The 16,965-nt window shown below is 41.3% G+C and overlaps 1 protein-coding gene and 1 long non-coding RNA gene across 2 annotated transcripts; one reads left to right on the top strand and one right to left on the bottom strand.

Annotated features, from left to right (window-relative positions):
• Positions 1-656: 656 nt before the first annotated feature.
• On the bottom strand, positions 657-2,020 carry LOC311427052. The gene is made up of 2 exons (XR_014687183.1): positions 1,896-2,020; positions 657-1,340 (listed from the first exon to the last, which is right to left on the bottom strand). It is a non-coding gene; the product is annotated as an uncharacterized lncRNA (long non-coding RNA).
• NFIL3 (nuclear factor, interleukin 3 regulated) lies at positions 1,846-16,348 on the top strand. Its single transcript, XM_084504019.1, has 2 exons — positions 1,846-2,121; positions 12,304-16,348. Exon 2 carries the CDS (start codon positions 12,490-12,492, stop codon positions 13,864-13,866), a length of 1,377 nt encoding a protein of 458 aa, XP_084360145.1. The 5' UTR covers positions 1,846-2,121; positions 12,304-12,489; the 3' UTR covers positions 13,867-16,348.
• The last annotated feature ends 617 nt before the right edge of the window (positions 16,349-16,965 follow it).

The raw sequence follows: 16,965 nt of genomic DNA, 5'->3' as shown, positions 1-16,965 counted from the left end.
TAAGTTGGCTGTTGCAGTGTAAATAGTATCACACAAATTTTCTTTCTTTAGTCCGTGCACTTATTGTGCAATTTTTGGTGTTTCTTCACATTTAACAGCACCAGTAAACATTGCCTCACTTATGTCTGCCTAAGTTACAATGTGAACATCTATTCCTCTTGGGTTTGCTTTTAGCAAGGGTACATTACAGCACAAATATTTTTCCAGTACAGTTTCCACAAATGTTCCCAGATGCACGGAAATATTTTGATTAGTACTTTGAACTGTAGTCAAATGACTTGCCTTTTTCTTTAATGTATTTTATTTCTGGCTTAGATCTTTATAAAATCACACTATCATCTATTCTATAGAACTTTCACTACTGCTCATCTTGAGCAGGAAGCCCTGAAGGACTTGGTTAGCGTTAAATGTTTTTGAGCACAGATCACATCAAATGTATAAAAAGACTGGTGAATATGGTGTAGTCTGATTGCATTGTTATATAGCAAAGCTCCTACAGCTATAAAGAATGTAAAGCAGGGAAGCCAAGGGTTATGGCACAAGTTGCAGTATTTCAATGAATTCCAGGGTGTATTTTATACATACATACATATATATATATTTCAATTAACTCCAGATTGTATTTCATATATATATATATAGTATACATACATAAATAAAGCCATCAAAATATGTTTAATATATCATGATCTTAAAAAGCATTTCATTTTTATTTCACTCCAAACTACATGTAATTTAGATTATTCTGTCCTGAACGTGAACGGTAACAAAGGTGAGGAATTAGAGCCTTTTCTCTTTGAAAGCACTGGGATTTTGCTGTTGAATTCCGCTGGCTTTGAATTCTGGGCTGGGTCAGACTCAGACCTTGTGTTACTGAAAACCCAAGAAGCACGAACACAAGAGAGTATAAAGAAGCCAGAGGATGTTAGAGATGATAGAAGGTACTGTCTGCGATATTTTTATTAATTGCTTTGTAAATGCCCCTTTTCTAGACCCTTCACGTAGCAGTGTTACAACACGTAGGCTCAGCACTGCTCATTAAGCGAAAATCAGAGACAGTGTTAAGAGGGCTGAAGTTATGTACTGATAAATATAGACGAATCCATCAGGGGTTGAAGTCAATATATTGCTGTCCAGAACCAAGTATAAACTCTACCACGCTAAAGTCAGCTAAGAGTTTAGGTGAAGACCTGCGTGACCTACTTCATCCCTGCAGGAGAAGAATCAGCTGAGGTGGACAATCACAGAATGACTCTCTTTTCGGAGTTTTTCCTCAAGTCCGTGGGCTCCCTTTGTGCAGACAGCTAGCAACGGCTCTCCACCGTGATATTTTATTTTTCCTGTACCTCGGGAGAGCAGGAAAAAAACCCCGTGCTGAACACGTTCCTCCAGCCACACACGCCGGTGTTCTGCCCTCTACCTCGCCGTACACTCGCGTTTGCCCACCGAGGGTCACCATTTAAAACACCGCCTCAAGCTCCGGCCGGGCTCCGCCAGCAGCTACCGGGGTGCCGGGGGCGCCGAGCCCCTCACACCCGAGCCCCCCCCCCCCATCGCCGCCACCACCACCACACGGCGGCGGCGGCGCCGCCCAGGCCGCGGGCCGAGCCCCCCCCGCCGGGCCGTTACGTAACCGCCGTCGCCCCCCGCGCGCGCCGCCGCCGCCGCCACCGCCGCCGCCCCCCGTCCCGGCGGCGGTTATGCAATGCGCAGCACACAGACCTACTGTAAGCGCGCCCCGCCCCGCCCCGCCACGCCCCGCCCCGCCCCCTGCCCGGCCCCCCATTGGCCGCCCCCCGGCGGCTGGCGGCGCCGATTGGCCGCGGCGCGGCCGCCAGTCACGGCGCGGCGCGGCTGGCATGCGGGCTGCGCGCCCCGCGCGGCGCAGCGCTGACCTACTAACACACATCCCTCCGCGCCGCCGCCGCCGCCGCACGCTAGCGGGCGGGCGGGCGGGCGGGCTGAGCGGGGCGACGACGCTGCTGCTGCTGCCGGTACTGCCGGTGCTGGTGCTGCCGGTACTGCTGCTGCTGGTGCTGCTGGTGGTGCTGCCCGCACGGCACCGCACGGAGAGGAGCGGAGCGGCCGCACCGCCCCGCACCGCCTCGCCCTGCACGCAAGGTAGGGAGGCGCGGCGGGCGCGTCCGAGCCGTGCGGTACCGTGCGGTGCCGTGATGTGAGGCGGGTGGCGGTCGTTACATAACCCGCACCGCCGGCGGGCTGCGGGCTGCGGGGCGCTGCCCTGCCCTGCCCTGCCCGTCCAGCCGGGGCGGGCACCCCCCGGAGGCTGCCCCGCAGCACGGCGGGGGAGCGGGCGGCGCCGCGGGGTGCTGCCGGTGTACGCCGTCCCTGTTTTTTTTATTATTATCGTTATTATTTTTTTCGTGTTTTGCTTTTTTTTTTTTTTTTTTCCTGTTAATGTGTGTGTGTGTGTTTTCGGGCGCTGCGGGGCCGGGTTCCTGGAAATGCGGCGTTATGTAACCGCGGGGCTCGCCGGCAGCCGGGCGGGGGAGCGGCAGCGGCGCGGGGCGGCCGGGCCGGGCGACAAAGAGCAGCGGGACGGCTCTGGCCCCGGAAAAAATAAAGAAAAAAATATTAAAAAATATATAAAAATTAGAAAAAAGAAAAAGGGGAATTAAAAAAATATATATACATATATAGGTGTATGTGTATATATATATATATATGTGAGGGGTGTAGCAGCGGGGACGCGGCGCCGTGCCCGGGTCTGTCACGCCGCGGGACGAGCCGTGCCCGGCGGGGCGGCCCCGGGCTCACACTCACACTCACACACTCACACTCACGCTGCCCCCGCTCCTTGCACGCGGGCGTGCCCGGCGGCTGGCCCCGCACACCCGGCCCGGCCCGGCCGCGGGGCGCCCTTTTTTTTTTTGGGGGGGGGGGGCAGAGCCTCTCGGGACCCCCGCGGCTGGGGCCGGCCCCGTTATCGGAGGCTGCGGGCGCCGTGCGGGCGGCGCACCCGCAGGTCGCTGTGACAGGCGCCGGGGCCCGGCCGCTGCCCCCCGTCCCCCGCCCTGCGTCCGCCAGGCGGCGGCGGGCGAGGGCTGGGGGCGCTGCCGCAGCCCTTTGTTCGGGGCCGGGGCCGGGGCCGCGCCGAGGGAGCGGGCGGCCGCCATGCGCCGCCGCCGGGCACGGAGGGGCCGAGCCGGGCCGGGCCGGGCCGGGGGGGGAGCGGCAGACAAAGGGGGTCCGGCCGCGCCCCGCCGGCACCGGGACCGGCACCGGCACCGCCCGGCCCCGCGGAGCGGCTCGGGGTGGGCCCCGCCGCCCGGGCGGGCGACGCCGAAATCGGCGTCTTTGTCACCAAAAAAAAAAAAAGCTGCCGAGGTGGCCGTAGGGGTGGCGGCGGCGGCGGCAGAAAATGCCCCAGATGGGCAAAACTTTCCGGCGGGGCGGCCCCCGGTGGGGGGGGGGGGGGTCAAGTGCGGCGGCGCCCCGGTGGCGAGGGTCTGGGAGTTGCTGCCGTGTCAGAAGCGAGCCAACCTGATTTCTCTTAATTAATCAATTTATTTATGTATTTTCTCGTTCTTGTAACTTCAGCGGTTGCTCGCAGTTTCATTGTGTTCCCTCCTGTGTACGTAACCCACTTTGAGTCATCCTTGCCCTCCTCGGTAATTAATTCAACCCAGGGGCTAGTTTAAAAAAAAAAAAAAAAAAAAAAAGTGCATCGCTTCTGTGGTCCCCGGCTCCACCAAAATGCTGGCTTTTATCGGAAATGTGAATGAATAAGGATTCGGGTGTTGACCTAGAGACCTAATTCAAACCAGCGAGTTCAAGGATTATTGAATAAAGATCCCTAACATCACTGGCACTGGCAGATACCGCTTTAAAAGTTCTCACATTACAAATGTCTTTATTTGACTGTTGAAGTGCTAACCCTCTTTAGAACGATCTGCCTTTACTTTCCATTTTTATTTACTTTCTATTTTTATCTCGTCTTATTCTCTAAAGGACTCTTAACTAGCTTTTATAATATCCAGCTTCCTGGATTTGACTTCAAAGCTTCAAGTTTCTGCTCTTGTTTTTTTTTTTTTTTTTTTTTCCCTCTCGTTTGTATTTTTTTTTTTTTTAAGGAACTAATCTGAAAGGTGTCAAAAAGCTTAGAGTCTTCCCATGAGCAATATGAACTTATGTGACCTCCTCACATCTAATCTTATCCTAAGAACGAACAGTATTTACCACGCTTTAGCTGAAATTTGTTGAACATACATTCTTTCTATTGCGAGTAAAGCAATGCACAGTCTACAAAAGGTACCAGCACCACGCTGCGTTTTCCAGTCCTTTATCTTGAAATAAAACTCCTAAATAAAATAAACCTTTAGCTCATTTTAAATTGACTTACTTTAGTAGATAGTTATGCAAACTATGTTTATGCAATAGTTTTTTTTTTTCCAGACAGCAATCTTGCTGCTGTTATAACATCACTATGATGCAATAACATGAACAATAAAATCCTCTGTTTGAGTCTTATTGCACACTGTTAAGCAATGTATCTGACTCATCAGCTTAATTGACTCTTCTAGGTGACCTTGCTATGATCATTACAGCCAGTTATGAGATATAAATGTGCTTAGGATATGTAATAGAAAAAAAATGCAAATAGATGGCCAATTGCTGCAGACCATTCTAAGACAAAATGTCAGATGATTTCTGCTATGGTATTTTACAGTGCTTGAAAAAAACTGTTTTTTTTTTTTTTTTTTTAAACAGGTGATGTAACTGTCTAATACCAACGACAAGCATGACTGTCAAAAATAGGATTGCATAAGCAAGGGCATACTTGGGCTTGATTCAAAATGTGGTAAAAGCAATGTTCTTGAAAACTTGTTGTATTAAGAGGTAGACCTGAAGTGAATTATTATTGCCCTCCTTAGACATCCTGTGTTGTTTTTTTTTTTTTTTTTTTTCATTTTCTTTTCCTCATTCAACTGTTGAACTGAAATCTCATACTATGAGATTGAATCTGGCAACAGATAATACAGAAATCTGTTTTCTGCCAGATAAAAAGCTGTATTAAAAAGTGTTTTCCTTTTTTGAGTTGTTCCATCTTAGTGTAATTACGAGTTCTGTCCTGAAGCATTAGAATAATTAAGCAGTTTTTTTTTCTATTATTATTTTTTATTTTTTGTCACAGAGGTGTCTTCACAGCAGTATAGGTGCCAGTGCTGCAAGACCTCCTCTTGTGAGTGGAACATGACAGCAAAGATAATAGGAATTAGCACAGGTGGTGGTGGTCTTCCTATCTGGACCATCTTGCCTGAGTGGGGCTCTGAAGTCGGCTGTTTCTGTGTTCCATTGGCAGTGCGTGGTAGACGCCAACATTTTACAAACATCGTTTATTTCGCATCTTTATACTTCAGTTACATAACAAATGCATGCTCAGGGCACCCGCTGGGATTAATTGACATAATTCTTCTGCCTTTAAATAGCACTATATAAATTTAGGTCAGCCAAAGGTCTGGTCCATGGTTGGCATTTTAAGAATACTGTTCAATAGGAGAGAGCCATTTGTTGTCAGAATAATTAACACTTGATTTTGTATTTTTTAATGGTCCTTAATTAGAACACAGATCTTATTCCCAGAACGTTGTTACTACTAAGTGATTGCTTTGTGCACTCTAGTTTTTCCTACTGTCAAATAGCTGTTGAGATGAGGAGAAGCATACTGTTACACTATTGTTACTTCAGTTCCTGTTGTTTCTATTGGGATTTTAGTAAAATACTGCAGAGTGAAGTGATATTTAAATAAAACGTCATGATTTATATACACACATATGTACCATGTGTTGTATAAGTGTAATTAAATATTTACACAAGTAATATATACATTTCCTTTTCTTTTAAGCTTCAAAGTTTCTCATGGCTCTTTGAGTAACCTTCTTAGATTTTTGTTCCCACCAATCTATTCCCGCTTATACCAGAGCAGCAAGCAGCCGGTTTAGGACAGGTTGAGCAGATCTGGTAGAAGCATGCAGTATGTCCTCCTAAGGAAATGGGAGAAAATATGGGTCATATTTGCTCCTATTAACCTTGACTGACCTTTTTGAGCAACAACTACCTTTAATACACGTTTAGTTCCCTCCAAATAATAATTTTATTTGCATAATTTGTGTAATTTACCTTTGGGAAGCAAGCTATACATTAATGAATTAATTTGTAGTTATTAAGATAAACAGTAACTTAACTAATTTTCCTAACAACAAAAGCCTTTCATAAAAATTACATATGACATCAGCTTTCTGGGTACAGCTTAGAAGTGGGTAATAGGAAAATGTAATACTGTTGTGAGTGCTGTGATGAGCTTTAGTCTTTTTTTTTTTTTTTTTTTTTTTTTTGGCAGGGGGGAGAGGGATTAAAAGAGGGGAGATTTGAAAGTGTCATAATAAATGAATGATTCTTGATATTTCTATGGAATACATTGTTTAGCCATCTCCCATTACTTTCTTTCAATAAGAGAAACAACATTTTAGCGAAAATGGGTCATCTTGTACAAAGCTATCATCATCAGTGCTCCACTGACCTAATTACGTGCTGATCCTGGAACTGTAAGCACTTAAGATGCCCGTGAAGTTGTAAGAAAAGGGAACTCTGTGCAGGAGCAATAGTTCCGTGTTGCTCCTTGCTGTTGTAATGGATTCATGCTCTGTACGAGTGTAACTATATAATAGCAGTAATTGGCGGTAACGTTCATATCGTAAATGCGGAAAGAGGAAAACCTCTTTGTGACCATGGATAATATGTCTACTACTGCATAAAGTGCAGTTACCTCGTTTTTTTCCAGAGAGCTTGAACTTCATTTGCTCTACGTTGCCTAGCCCCTCTTGCCCAATAATCTGTGCTAGGGATAGCACTGTGCTGTTCCAGTGGGAGCAGCATTAAACCTTTTCTTTAATCAGAATATAATTTTACAAACTGTCCTACATAAAGGCAAGAAAAGTGATCTCGAGCAATTTGACTGGAGGTTGGAATGGAATTTGGGGGCCACATCTTCAGTTCAAAAGTATTTCCGAATTATGATAGACCTGGCAGGTGCAGAATCTTATGGCATAGCTTTTGTCTGGGAAAACCAGTAGATGTAGAGTGGCTCGCAGTAGAGGTAGAGTTGTTCCAAAGTGTTCAGTTAGGTTGTGTGCCCACCACCTAAACTAATAAACTCGGTTTTGTCTCCTTCATGTGCAGTGGGGATGGTATTTTTCTGTACCTCCTTAAAAATTGTGTGATAGTTAGCTAATGTATTTAAAACACTTCGAAAATAAAAGTGTGAAGTATATTTTTCGGTTTTTTTTTTTTTTTTTTTTGAAGTTAGGAATGTGAACTGGTCATTTTGCTACCTTTGAGTGGGTTCTACGCTAGCTTTTCAGTCGTGTAGGCACCTTTTCAGAATAAATATGAGGGAATGGTAGTAGGTTAATGAGACCTATGCAAAACATGGAAAACAACAACTAAAAACATGCAGAGACACATAGTAGTGTGAGCTCTTACTGTATTTCTGCACTTTACCATATAGTAGTTTGAATTATTTACTGAGAAGATGCTGATGGAGGTGTGGTTCTTTTTTAAAACAAGAAGCTGTGTTTAGCCTTTTTTCTGGTTTTGAAGGACAGATAAATTTTGGAGACAAATGGCTGTACAAAAGTGAAATGTATTTGAAAGCAACCAATTGCTAGAGATAGTATTTCACTTAGTTTAATAAAACTATTAGAAGAACAGAATTAAATAATAGGTTATGCCATTCTGAGATTTATTTTGAGATACCGTGCTTGGAGATAACAGGAATTATTTTGATAAATACAAATAATATATAGTTACTCTATGGGGAAGCTTACACATACGTGTGGAGACCCATATGCACTCTCCAAAGTAGGGTTGACTTGTGTAATTAGATTACATGGAACAGAGACAGCCAAGACTGTAGCCCTGTCCTTCAACCTATTGAAACATTTCAATTATTACAGTGTGAATACACAAATCCCTGGGATCAGACCCTTAATGTACTATTTTGACACAATCAGACCACTTAAGTATTTCTTGAAGTCCATGGACAAATTAACTTTTCACAATTTCTGCATACGTAATTTCTTGCTTCAATAGTGTGATTTCTATAAAACAGTCTCTTTAATTCTTGGGTCTGGGATTGTATCCTACTTCTGTTCAAGCCAATGGCAAAATTGCTGTGGGAGCAAGACTGGGTCTGTAATTAAGTTAATAGGGTCGAGTGTTATTACATTGTTGAATTGGCACTCAATGCCATTAACATCAACCAACCAACCAAAAAAAATCTTTAACAGTGACTAATGTAAGGCAGTATTAAATGTTGGTTTTATAATACTTTATGAGGGAGTGATAAAGCAATTGAAAAATTAATCATAAGGGAAAATATTGGAATTTGAAATATAGTCAGAGGAGTCATTACAGTTCATTAATTTATGTGTAAATACTGATGTTTTCCAGTGGAATTATAAAATACAAGTGAAGCGAAATGGCTGTTTTTATTGAAGGCATTTTGCCATTATCATCAGATGGAATTTAATTTGTTTACAGACTCAGTATTGGGCTGATCCACATGGAGAACTATTAACAAACAGGGGCTCTTCCTCCTCTTATGTAAAGCAGCAATTCCAGTTACCGTGATAGAAGTGCTCAAGGAAAATGTGGAAAGAGTGAAGGATTTATTGTTTTGCCTGTTCACTGAAGTAATGGCATTAGAAAGAACTACATAAATAGCAAATCAGTAAGACTATGTCAGTGGGTTACATTTCTGTCTTGACAGCCTTACTGATGGGCTCTGGCAGAAAGCAAAGTTGAATACTGCATGAAAAGCATCATTGTTTTGATACGCATTCATTACTTGCTGTAGACTTGTGTGCTACCTACATTCTGCCTGTTTATGCCAGGAATAATGCATATGGGAGGGAGAATGGCCAAAACGGGAGTTGTCAGTGCTAAAATGGGCAGGTTGTGTACTGGAACGGCCCAATCTGTAGAAGCCACCTGAATCGAGGGACACAAACTCCCTAGGTTGTTGGGTTTCAAGTGCAGCTCAGTGCCAGCGTTTGGCTGCTTGAGATAGTTTGGACATGCAGTTGGATTTTTTTTACTGATACATAGATGGTCCTACTGATGAACTATGCCTTAGTCTACATTCATTTCAAAGAAAAGCAAACAATCTTTTTGCTAATTACTTTTCTCTATTACTGTCATTACTGGTGTCTTTTCCTGTGTCATGGTGCTGCTGAAGTGTGATCACTCTGAGCTGAGGACTGCATAGCTAGAGGTGAATTCATACTTCTTGCCCTGAAACAGCCTTGTTTAAGGATGAAGTTGTTCCTTCTGTAGGGTGGAAATGGGATGCTGGGGTGTAAGATGAAAATGCAGTTTGTACTAAACCAGTGTAGATATGGCTTCATTCTTCTAGAAATAAGCACAAATACCATGTATATCACTACTTCCTTGCTACTTCTCCTGTTTCAAGTAGGTGTAAATGTTCCAGGGAAGAAAGTAATGGTATATGTGTGGGAAAGGAATTTGCAGGTGGCTTCGCGCTGTTTCACACATCCCTGAATTAGAGATAATGAGGAAACAAGCGGTAGAAGCAAAAACCTGAGCAAGGTTGAGATAAAGTAAATTGGCTACATCTTTAAAGATGAACTTTGGGTGGAGACAAATTGCTGGCTGGCTCCAGGCGCGTCTGAGGGTCTCTGACCAATTTTATGATAGGTTTGGGCGTATGGACAGTGCATGGGGCTACAGGGAAAGTATATGTAGTAATGAAGAAGGGCAATAAACGTCTTCTGTTAAAGAGCCATTGGGCTCATGAAGAGTCCATGTCTTGCATCCCTTCGTATATCTATGTTGCTATCCCTTTCTTAAGAGAGAATAAACATTATTTGGCTTTGAGTTTAGCACTCTAGTGCTGTAAAATTCAGTCAGATATATTCACTTGTAAGGCCCTGAAGTTGTTTTGAAGCCTTAGCAAGAGTTGGCTGAGATGCATGTTATGAGACAAGTGATGATTTCATAGGTATTCAGTACAGGTAGGTATTCAACTTCTGTATGTGCTTTAGCAGATGGATACATTTCAAAAGAAACACAGAAGTTGTCAGTGATACAAATGAATACAAGGATTGCAGTGTATCAGGGTGACCGTGGATCAATAGCTGTGCATTCCTAATGCTATGGGACAGTGAAAAAAAGTCTTGGTATTTTTCTCCTTCTTTTGTAAAACCACATTGCAGAGACTGAATGTTTTACAAATGCCATAGAAATTCAGGTGACCCATCTAGGATGTTTTATTTTTAAAAGCCATGTATGAAGCAATTTTTATTTATATGTATATATGCGTGCGTGTTTATGAAGTATCAGGTTACACCACAGTTGAAACAGTTTGCATGTTAATTAAAGCACTGAAGACTTGCAGCACTGAAATGGACAGAATGACTATACAGCTTCTTCAGCAAATTAAATTATGCTGAAGTTTTGGATGTTGCTTTGTTGTGGGACTTTTTTTTTTTTTTTTTTTAAACGTGATCCAGCTCCTACTTAACTTGACAGAAAATTCTTTTTGACTCCAGTTAGAATTTTGGACCAGGATCTAACTATGTAATTACTTGTGTATTAGAGTTATATTTCTGCTTTACAAACATGGCAATTTGTGGTGCTGCTTTTGCACTGAAATGTTAGAGACCGTCTTTGGTGTGGCTGGCTTCTAACTCTATTTTCCATTAAGGCTGTATTATCAAAGACAAATAGTTACATGTCAGTAATTAACTATGGATTTTAGGAAATTCTTCTTAGCTGTTCTATTAAATGTGTTAATTTTTCATGACAGAAGAGTTGGCATGGTTTGATGGAACAGAACCCAGCTTGAAACCTGAGTCTTTATGACCCTACTTAATTGTTATTACATCACTCACTCCTCTTTGCCTTCTGGAAAAGAAAAGAGAAACTGGCAGAATACAATTCATTAATTCTTTTATAACTTTCCCAACTGATAATATTAAAATTAGTTTCATTAGTCATTGTAAAAACATTCCCAATAAATGGTGACATTAATTTGAAGTTGCTGGTGGTGGTTGTTGTATGGACAAGAATCATTGCTGACCCAATAGTAAGTCCTATAAAAACAATTGGCATACTATGTTTATTTTAAAAGGAACTTGACTGACTCTGGAAAATGAGATATTGAGAAGCTGTATCTCTGATCAAGATCAAATGATCTTATGAGAATAAAGCATTTTTGCATTAAGAAGGACTAAATAAGACATGCCAATTTAAGTGCAAAATTCAATTTTAATGATCAAAATATCTAAAGCTAAAGGGTAAGGTAGTTTTCCTTTGTTAGTGGTAAGAATTTTAGATCTAAACTTTCACTTTAACATAAACACTGTTTTCCAAAGTTGCCCATGCCTCAGTAGTATTAAACTTTACTTTGATGCAGTAAGGATATTTTTCAAATTCAAATTATGTTAGTAAATGTTAAGTCTCTAATGTATTTTTCAGTACTGGTTTTAGCGTTTTCTTAGGAAGAGACAAGACGAAATCTTATGTAACGCGTTTTTGTCTTGTAAATTTTTTAAGAGCTAGGTATATGCCAAAATTATATGTGTATGTTTACTAGTTTGAATCGGTCTGATTGATCAAAAAGCCATTTTAAAATTTTAAAACTACATGTGTGTGTCTATAAATCTTGTCATAAAAGTACACATATATATGTTTATATTTACAGGATATAAAAACAATAATCAAATCTTTAATAGCTTTAATGAATAGTGGTGTTATTTTAAGACAATAGAAAGCACTCCAGATTCTTTAGATCAGTTTATGTTATTTTTAATCCATGAAGGACCCAAATATATAGCATTTCTAAGTCACACATCACAGCTGTTTTCAGAAGAGATGCTTTAATGTGGAAGAACGAGATACTTTCCAGTGCTGCTCATCAACATGCCTGGTGTCCTGCAGTGTCGAGTGTTAGAGATTTAAGTTTGTCAGTGATATCACGGAAAGTTCTGTGACAACGTTATGGTAGGATCAAAACCCAAATGTTTTTTTTATTGATATTTTTCCCTTGGATCATGATGTATTTGTTTTGGAAGCAAATCTGCTACCTAGGTATCATGAAGTGTACAGTATCAGTTGCTTCAGTATTGAGCTTCCTTCACACTACAGTAGGATTAATAAACCAAACACTAGTCTACGATTATTATTAAAAATTCCTTTTGCAGTCCTCAAACCAATGATGGCTAAATAGTCATCAAATTCTCTCTTTTTTTTTTTTTCCAGGTTTTTTAGCAGATTCCCGTTGGCTCTGCCAAGAAAATTGGATCTAGACACTTCTGTTTGAGAATATGAAACAAACAGAAGAATGTGTGTGGATTTAAAATCACTGTATTTATCAAGTTGTGGAGTGAGAAGTACTGGAGAAATAGCTTGCTCTGTCGCTCATTGTAGGTCTACAAATTGTTTCTGATGCAGCTGAGAAAAATGCAGACCCTTAAAAAGGAACACGGACCTGTTGACACAAGTAGCAATGTGGACAAAATCATGGTACTTAAGTCTACTTTAGCAGAAGTGTCTGAAGAGTTGTCCACAAATGAAGATATACTACTTACTGAAGCAAGTAGTGGAAAAAGCAAATCTTCAGCTTGCCGGAGAAAGCGTGAATTCATTCCAGATGAAAAGAAGGATGCTATGTATTGGGAGAAAAGGCGGAAAAATAATGAAGCTGCCAAAAGATCTCGTGAAAAACGACGACTGAATGACCTTGTCTTAGAGAACAAACTAATTGCACTGGGAGAGGAGAATGCCACTTTGAAGGCGGAGCTGCTTTCATTGAAGCTAAAGTTTGGTTTAATTAGTTCTGCAGCCTATGCCCAAGAGATACAGAAACTCAGCAGCTCGACAACTGTGTATTTCCAAGACTATCAAAGTTCCAAATCAAACATTAACTCATTTGTAGATGAACATGAACCATCTATAGTTGGTAGCAGTTGTATTTCTGTCATTAAGCATTCTCCTCAAAGCTCTATGTCCGATGTGTCTGAAATGTCATCAGTAGAGCATACTCAGCCAAGTCGTATACAGAGCAGCTGCAGAAGTCCTGAAAATAAGTTCCAGATTATAAAACAGGAGCCCATGGAATTAGAGAGAGAGCCAAGAGATGACAGAGGCTCCTATAAAGCATCCATATATCCAAACTACATGGGAACTACCTTTAACGTGTACTCACATTCTCCTCCTCTCTTGCAAGTTAATAGGTCCTCCAGTAATTCCCCCAGAACTTCAGAAACTGATGATGGTGTTGTTGGAAAGTCATCTGATGGAGAAGATGAGCAGCAGGTTCCGAAGGGTCCAATCCATTCCCCAGTTGAACATAAAAATGTTCATGCAACAGTTAAAGTTCCTGAAGTGAATTCTTCAGCTTTGCCTCACAAGCTTCGAATTAAAGCCAAAGCCATGCAAGTTAAAGTGGAAGCAATGGATAATGACTATGATGCCACACAGAAATTATCATCACCTATTGATATGTCCTCAAAAAGACATTTTGAGCTTGAAAAACATGGCGCACAGAACTTGGTGCATTCTTCTCACACTCCTTTCTCGGTTCAGGTGACTAACATCCAAGACTGGTCACTCAAACCAGAACTCTGGCATCAAAAGGAACTCAATGTAAAAATTCAGAGTGGTTGCAAAACTGGAGTTGTTGAAATAAAAGACAATATCTACAATGTCTCTGAGTCTGAAAACCTGTATTTGAAGCAGGGGATAGCAAACTTATCTGCAGAGGTTGCTTCACTTAAAAGACTTATAACTACACAACAAATCTCTGCGTCAGACTCTGGTTAAGTTACTACTGAGTAAAGGCTTACTGTTTTAAAGGATGTCATTTGCAGTAGATAAATATGTTTTGTATTATGCTGAATTTTCACTGGACTTGTGACGTCATTTCACTGTAATGTTCACATAATGTCTGATTGGTGTCCTTCTGTGCACAAATTATTATGAAGACTAGGTTGTGCTATGATCACTATGCCTTGTGTATAGTCAAGTAGCCTGTACAAAGGCTGTATATAGTGAACTTTATTTTCTTTTTATTGTTCTACTATAAAGTGTGGAAGTTACCAGTTACAATAAAACATGGATTGGTGACAAACACAGGACATCTACTCCAGTTCAGTTGATTTTAAGAACTTGTAAATAAGTTGTTAATTACAAAAAAAGAAAAAAGAAAAAAAAGAAAAAAAGAAAAAAAAAAGGCTTTTTCTTACACTGTGCTCAACTTCACTTACAGGTTTGGTTTTTACAGCTTAACTTAACCAAATTACAATTTACAACACATGTAAACCTTCTGGCCACCTTTTTCCTTAACACTTTTTTTAGAGGAGAATAGAAATAAAGTGGATATTTATAAATGAAACATTAACAATTTATAGCCTTAGCCTTCTTTAACTTATTTGTTAGTATAAGTTAACCAAAAACCACACAAAGTCTGTCCTGGTAGCTCTAATATCAACAGTAACCTTCTTCTCCTTTTATCTCAAATAAGAGAGTAATGAATTTCCTGAACGGTTTATTGTGACAAACCATTTTTTTATTTCAGTCTTATAACTCGGTGTTTTAGAAGAAATTAGTTGTATTGGATTTGTGCATCTTCTAAGTTCTTCAGAGCCTTGCACTGATAGAATTAGACACTACCATCTTTGTCAAAGGGTGGTTTGTGTGTGCAAGGGGTGCAGGCACAGAAGGAATTCTGCACAAAGGCTGTGTAAAAGCATCTGTCCACCCCATGGTTCTTTTCACAACAGAGCATGGGCCACCTTCAGATGAAGGATAAGGCTCCCCGAAATGTAAACTCTGTGCTCAACTAGGCAAATACCTACGTAAGGAGCAGGCAATAGCGGTAGCAGAGTTAGAGGAGATCATCTGCTACCATGTTCCCACCATGGGAGACAACACAACTTTAAGCATGAAGTAAGACTTACCACCAATTTGGCTTCAGTTTCAATGGTTTAGCTAAGTGAACTGGAATACCCTGGCTTACTACAGGGCGTTTTGCAAGAATTTCTTAAATGTAAATTAGAGAATATGTGGAGAACAGTACAACCCAGATTCAACCCTTGCGATTTATGCAGATGATGAGTTCTTCACCTGATGACTTTGGAGTTCTTTATCTTTGAGAAAAGCCATTGAACTGTGGAGACTAGAATTGCATCATATACCCTTTGTTTGGCTTACCAAAGCCTTTCCTTTAAAAATAAAAAACAAGTTATAAATAGAGCATAGATTTGGCAGAGGTCCTTTTCATGCTAATTCCACCTTCTTTTAAAGTACTAATAAATCAGACTAACAAATAAGCACTTCCTGAAAAGGCTTTTTATTAATTGCCATGCTGTATAATAGAATCTTACCATAGACTTAAAATACTAATTAAGAAAAAATGTAGGTAGTGGTTTTTAAATTCATACTTGACTTGAGTGAGAGGAAGTTTGTCAATTTTTTGGGGATATGAAAAGGAGTCTGAGTTACTCCTCATAGCTCTGAAGCTTGGTCCAGCAGTCAAGACAATGGCAAAACTCCCTGATGTCAGCAAGGCCAGGATTTGATGCTGTACCTTTTCAGGAGCTGATTCACAGTCATGTTCTGGGAGGACCTTGGCACAGACATCACTGGTACTTTCTGAGCTTTTTTGAGCCTTCTAACTGCTGTGCTGTATTTGTGGCATTCAGAGTTAATAAACTGTTATTCTTTTTTCATGCCTTAATAATACAATAGACCCCATAGTTGGGCTCTGTATGTATTTGGTAATTAATATAGATGACATTTCAATGTTACTGAAAATAAGCTCAGGATTATTGCATGAAATGTAAAAATTTGCATTGAATGATGGGGATATGAAACATGAGGCAGTGATTGCTACTGGCTCTTTGCTTGCTAAGTATCTTCTGTAAGCAACAACAAAATTCTTTAAATATTTTGCATATTATTTATCACATGTAATGTGTTCAAGGAGAGGACTTAAAACTCTCAGTGTTGCCATCTGTGTAAGCCTAGATCTATTGTTTTTTTTCCATTTCTTGTTACAGTTGTTTGTCATAATGGAAGAATGTTGTCCTCCTTCTAGCTCATTATATATTTTGTGTATCTGTTTTGTGCAATTAATACTTAACAGTAATGATGTAGTTAATTTGTTGAAGGATGTCATTGCAAGAAAGTTATAGCATGGAGCTTAGGAGCACAATCAGATGTTATTTATACTCCCTTTATACCTTAGTGTTATGCTTCATTTGAAGAAACAAATAAATAATTTGTCTTTTGTTCAAAACCAGAACTAATCACAACATGATTTTTTTGTACGTTCATTATATTAGTGCAACACGTACGCATTAGCAGGTGTTAATTCTCCACTTCTGCAGCAAAACTTCCTATGCTGAAGTTACTGCTAGTATGGCTGGAATTCAGAGTAGCTTGCACGAACTGAAGGTAGAAGACGCTGGAGTGTGGGTGGTAAATACAAAGCCAGACTCTTGGCTACAGTTTCAAACTGTCCAGACGAAACTCTGGGTGGTTGAACTAAGGGTGGTGTAGCTGGCCCCTGCACCCTCCACACCCAATGCTAGCCTGCTTTCCTTTAACAGGTGCTATCAGGGAAGAGGACAAGTGGCACTGACTGGGGGGAGGGAGGAAATGCAGCGGGACCCTGCCACCGCTCCAGCTTTCAGCAGGTGTATGGACACACGTAGAAGGGAACAGAGGAGCTGGGGAGTCAGGTAGCTGTGTCCTTCCAGTCTGGCATTTCCTGTGTGGTAGAAAACTGCCTCCACTAAAAGGCTATCCTTGGTTGGTCTACTAGTCTCTCCATTGGGGATCAGAAGGTTTGTTAGAGCTCGTACTGGGCTTTATCTAAGCAGGTACAAACTGGTATCACAGCCTCTAAGTTGTAAGAAC

This window comes from Aythya ferina, assembly GCF_964211825.1.
Source record: "Aythya ferina genome assembly, chromosome: Z".
In the NCBI taxonomy this organism is placed as follows: Eukaryota; Metazoa; Chordata; class Aves; order Anseriformes; family Anatidae; genus Aythya; species Aythya ferina.
Note: the sequence above shows the minus strand (reverse complement) of the source record. Positions and strands in the feature narration are given on the sequence as shown.